Source organism: Elephantulus edwardii, unplaced genomic scaffold, assembly GCF_000299155.1.
Source record: "Elephantulus edwardii isolate Elephantulus edwardi_28Jun2011 unplaced genomic scaffold, EleEdw1.0 scaffold00052, whole genome shotgun sequence".
In the NCBI taxonomy this organism is placed as follows: Eukaryota; Metazoa; Chordata; class Mammalia; order Macroscelidea; family Macroscelididae; genus Elephantulus; species Elephantulus edwardii.
Window position 1 is genome coordinate 11,761,430 of NW_006399802.1, and position 5,418 is coordinate 11,766,847.

The 5,418-nt window shown below is 40.4% G+C and overlaps 1 protein-coding gene across 1 annotated transcript in view; it reads left to right on the forward strand.

Moving 5' to 3' along the window:
- The window catches only part of FSD1L (fibronectin type III and SPRY domain containing 1-like), a 100,465-nt gene that overhangs the window by 353 nt on the left and 94,694 nt on the right, over nt 1-5,418 (forward strand). Inside the window, exon 2 of the mRNA XM_006886983.1 lies at nt 18-289. Within this exon, the coding sequence (XP_006887045.1) occupies nt 18-289 (272 nt within the window). The remainder of the gene's footprint in view (nt 1-17; nt 290-5,418) is intronic.

Sequence of the window (5,418 nt, forward strand, 5' to 3'; positions counted from 1 at the left end):
GCCGCGTCTGCACGTAGCGGTCTTGGGTGTTCCCCTGCCCCTCCTCCTCCTCCGTACACGGTTTTCGGGCGCGCTTTCGGCCCCGCGGGGCTGCACCTCGAGCCATGGACTCCCAGAAAGTAAGCTGGGAAGGGGGCGCGGCGCCGGGGGCACCGTTTGGGCGGCGCCGGTGGGCGGTGGGCGCGTGCACCGCCGGGTGGGGCGCAGGCCTGGCGGGCGGGACAGGTCGGAGCGTCGGAGGGCCGGGCCCCCGCCGCTCGAGCTGGGGGGCGAAGGGGCGCCCGCACGAGCTCGGGGACCGCGCCCGATGACCCGGGGTGGCCTCTGTCCTGCTCTTCCCCCAGATCCTGGCTCCTGATTTCTTAACGCATCACTTTTCCTAGGACTTTATCCACCCTTTGATTCGGGAGCCTGGGAAGCAGCGTGCTGGAGTGTATTTATTCTCCTGCCCAGCAGATGAGACTGTGGCCCAGCCTTGTTCGGGGTCTCCCCCAGGCACTGAAGCTAGTCGCCTCACTTGGCACAATGCTTGCTCTTTAGATTATGGGCCGAATCTCCTTTATGCAATTCCCATCCCCACTCCCTCTTCTCCCAACTCAGTCATAAGCAGGGCTTGGTGTTTGTTGAAGGAAGGAAAAGATGCATGGTCGTCAGGACAGCGGCCCACTCTCTTGTGTTGCTAGTTACCTAGTGGCTGCTAGGAAATGTCTAATGCTTCCCAAACAAGGAAAGGACATACAGAATTTACCTTTAGAATGAAAAAGTACCTGCTGTGCGAATATTAACTATTGCCTTCATTACAGTTAAAAGTGAGTTAGGAATATTCCTTTTGTAGTAATCAGCTTCCCTGCTTGCTCTCTTTGTTAGATTATTACCTAACTGAACTAACTGACTGGATGTGAGGAAAAGCACGTGCTAACATTACTGTCTTTAAAAAACATGAAAGGAAAGGGGCATACCCAAGAAGCCATTCTGTAACACAGACAGGACTTGGAAGATTTACTGGAAAATTTTCTAGTAATTTTGTCTGAATTTACCTTTCTAAGGAGCACCAGGGTCATTAGAGTAATGTGTTAAGGATATTAGAACCAGTGTATTTTATTTCATTTTATGTGTGCATCTTGAAGTTCTTTTGGCTGTAAACTGCATTTTTACTTTCTTGGCCATTGAACAGTTAAAAAGTTACATTTCTGTGTTTTGAATAGGTGCACATTTGAAACATTATCTGTCTAAATTTGTAAATTAAACCCACTCTTCACTTGTCTGCATTGGTAGGTTCCAAAGACCAGATCATAAAACAAAATTTGAGGTATGGGAAAATGAAGGATGCCTTTATCGCTGTATAAATGCCAGATACTGAAAAGGATGAACCCACCAACTTGACATCTAACCTTAACCAGCGTTACTTTTGCCTCACACCTCGGTTAGGATGCAAAATAGCTGGGTGGTACATTTTTCACTTCTGTTGTAAATGGGAGATGTTGGATAGAGAGATAGTTAAGTGAGAAGTATGTATATTTCATATCTTTAACTTGTTATTTAAAACTTAAATGACATCTGCATGGATAAAATGGAAAAACAGAAACTTGGGAGTCCTGAGTCTTGGGTTCCAGGAATAGATTGACTACCTCTCTGATCTTGGGTTGTGATTAATCACTTAACTGTGGTTAATCTCTTTCGCCTTTCTTGCAGTGGAATTAAGAATTTTCACAGGATTATTGTGAAAATGAAATAAAAGAATTCATTATGAAATCTTATGGAATGTTTATGGAGAGGACTGTGTAGTAGAAAAGAGTGCAGAAAAAGTGTTTACATCTAGATTGCATTTTTTTTGGATATTCATTCTGCTTAGGAATTAAAGAGATGGAGTTTATAACTCCTGCAAGGTCATGTCACTAGTGTTAGGCTAAGATTTGAAATCTAATTGGTTTCATCCTATCTGGTATATTTGAGTGCCTATCCTGTGCCATTTGTTTTCTTACCAAGGATAGCGGAAATTTAGTTGTTCTTCATAGTGCTGTTTTATCTTATTTTGAAAACTGTGAGGATTAATTTATCAATATAGAAAAAGTAGTTAAAATCTTTCTAGTGGGGAAAAAACCCTCCAAACTCTTCCTTTTTTTCATAGTTTAGTGAGGCTATCTGGTATTAATATTCATAACTGATTCATTCACTGCTCTGAATGTCAGCTTTCTTTTCTCACATGAATTACTGAAGAATCAATCACATGCCCCAAATTGTAATGAATTAAACTGGATCTTTTTTCCTTCTAAAATAAAAGTCCTGCCATGGCTTTTTGAAACAAATTCCTTTTGCAGAATGCTACAAGGACGATAGTAGCCAGGACTGAGGATGATCTGAATATATACCTCTGTGTAAGTAATTAGGATTTGGGCATTTGATTATTAAGAGGATAATTCTGAGACCAGGTCTCCAGTCTATTTGTTAACTGTATGAGCTTGAGTAATTTGTTCTGTCTTTCTACTTCTTCATTTATAGAGAAGAGCTATATGTACTCTCAAATGTTTATTGTGAGCATTGAGTTAAAACTACAATATTCTTTTTCTGTTTAATTTATTGGCCTTTTTGTTGTAGTTGTGTACCTTCATGTTGGAACTGACATATAGTGGACCCTCCAAGTGGGTTTTTAGAGGCATTTAATCACACAAGAGAAGACTGCCCATCTTTCTCCCATGGGGTGGCTGGTGGACTTGAACCATGCCCCTATGGGATTGCAGAGCAGCTTCCTGCCATTACGTCATCAATGCTCCCTAAAACCATAATAATTTTTATAACAGTCAACAAGATTTAAGTATTGGTTACAGTTAATAGTTTTGTAATCTCAACTTCAAAATCACTGCCTTTTTTGAATAATAACCATGTTTTCGATGCAGTCTAGCCATTTTATATTTTTCTTTTAACTTTTAAAGTATGTTTAATGTTTTTTAATATCTCTAGTAAATGATTTTAAATGAGGGTGCCAAAGAAGAGTTGTTAAGTCCTAATTGAAAGAGAACTGAAAGTTCTGACTCATGTAGCCTGACAATAGAGGTTAACAGGACTTTCTTACAGAAGCTTAATGGTGACTGGTCAGCAAATAGATTAGCTTGACCAGCTGCTTTTTTTGTCTGTGGAAATAACTTGCTTGGACTTAAGTGTGTTAGCAACAGATGCTCTGTTTGAGTAGAGGAAGAAAACATAATTGCCTTGGGTAAGTAAGGCATACTGTTGCATACAGAAAAGCACAGTATTATTGCCTGGAAATAAACAGAAGGATTTTGTTTATATCAAGTTTCTGGGGCGCTTTGTGAACAGAATGTGCTATGGATAGGTGGCTTTGTTTGATATTCAAACCCTTTGATTATGTCCTTAAGTGGTTTGATGATAAAATCCTAAAGGTTTCTTTCCCAGATGAAATGGACATGTTCAAAGAAAACACTGAAGCAAATAAGACATTTTTCTCCTTTAGAGAATCTTGTCATTTATAATTTGACAGATTAAGTTAAATTCTTATATTGGACATCATTAACATTTATGGAGGTTACTGTTTCCAGTAAACGTATTTGCTGTAGAAGTAAAATAGAAGTGGAGAGGAAGGGATCCCCGAGGAGAAAAATTGCCAAGAATGTACTTTGTCCCTCATTTGTTTCTCCACCCTTTCTCCTGTACTTTGCTTGCTATTTGGAAAGAGTTTATGACCGACTGACAGGTGATTCTTGACCATAGAAACCTAAACTGGGGCGAGCAAATTGGGTTGGGGAAGTTTTAAAGCATGACAACGAAGCCAGTAACATATCACCTACATTCACTTTCCTTCTCGTAAGCCCCTTGTCAATACTGATATTTGGTGTGCCATACCTTTATATATACCTTAGCAGTTAAAAAGACTGCCGTACCTGGATAACAAGCCAAATGTTCCAAAATACTGCTTCTCAGGTGAAAACTGGTTTACAGAGGAAAGAAAGATGAAGTGAAATTTTAGTAGTATTTTGCATTAAATGTTGTATTAGACTGCTTTAAACTATCACCATAGCCTGTATTGCAAGGGGAAGTCTTTCTTAGAAAGGTGTAGGGTCAGTGAAAGAGAAGACCCTCAACCGGTGGATTGACCCAATGACTGGAAGCAGTGAGCTCAAATATGGTGGAGATAATGAAAAGGCACAGGATAGCACAGGATTCCAACCTGTTGTTCGTAGGGTCATTGTGAGATGAACTTGACTTGATGGCCCCAGTCAACACCACCACCACAGCTCTTCTATAAATGAGAGAATTAATCTTGGAGAAATTAAATTACTTGCACAAACTCACACAGCCAGCTAGGTGATCTTAATTGATACGTAGGTCTTCTTCATAACCTAAACTTCTTTTATTACCCTTCTCTGCCTTAGTTTTTGGTCTGTAGATGAAGGAAGATCCTGTTGAGATGGATTGGTACAGTAACTGGAGTAATGGAAGTAGATGTGTTGGAGTCAGTGAGACTGGCTCAAGATAGGGCAGGGCTCAGAGCTTTGTACATAGGATTGTTTTGAGTTGTAGACAACTTGATGGCACATAACAACAACAACAGATGTTGGTATGATTGTTATTGTTATGTGCCATCGAGTCGCTTGCAACTCATAGCAACCCAGTGTACAACAGCCCTAAACTCTGCTCTGTCCTGTGCCAGTCGCACTGTCTCCGACATACCCATCCCAATTACCCCAGTCACTGAATCAATCCATCTCATAGAGGGCCTTCCCCTCCTGTGCTGTCCCTCCATCCTACCAAACATGATGTCCCTCTCCAAGGACCAGTCCCTCCTTAACAATATGTCCAAAGTATGTTAGAAAGAGCCTCAGAATCCTTGCCTCCAGTGAGCCGCCCAGTTTAACCCTTTCCAGGATGAATTAGAGCAGTTTAAACATAAGATGTTGTAAGGGATGTTTTCATTTTAAAAAAGACTAGTGGAGGAGAAAAATAGATGATATAGAATGTGATTTAATTGAAAATCTGCAGGTTTTTTCTTTGTGCTCCAAGTAAAATAATTTTCCTTTAGTAAAATATATCTCCTTTCTCTCCAGCTTTTTTCTCCTATTTTTTTAAAAGGGAGAGTGTTAACTTTCTAGTTTCTAGCAATAAAGGGTAAGTGAGCACCATACTGATAGGATTACTTTATTAACATACAGACACCTTCATATTTTAATGAACTTGGATTTTTTTAAAAATGAGAATTATGAAGGAACAGAGCTTTTTTATTTCATGCAGTGCTTGTTTCATTGACAGTGCAAAGGCGTTTGACTGTGTGGATCATAACAAACTGTGGCTGACTCGGAGAAGAATGGGAATCCCAGAACACTTGATCGTGCTAATGAGAAACCTATACTTGAACCAAGAGGCAGTCATCAGAACAGAGCAGGGAAACACTTGTTGTTGTTATGT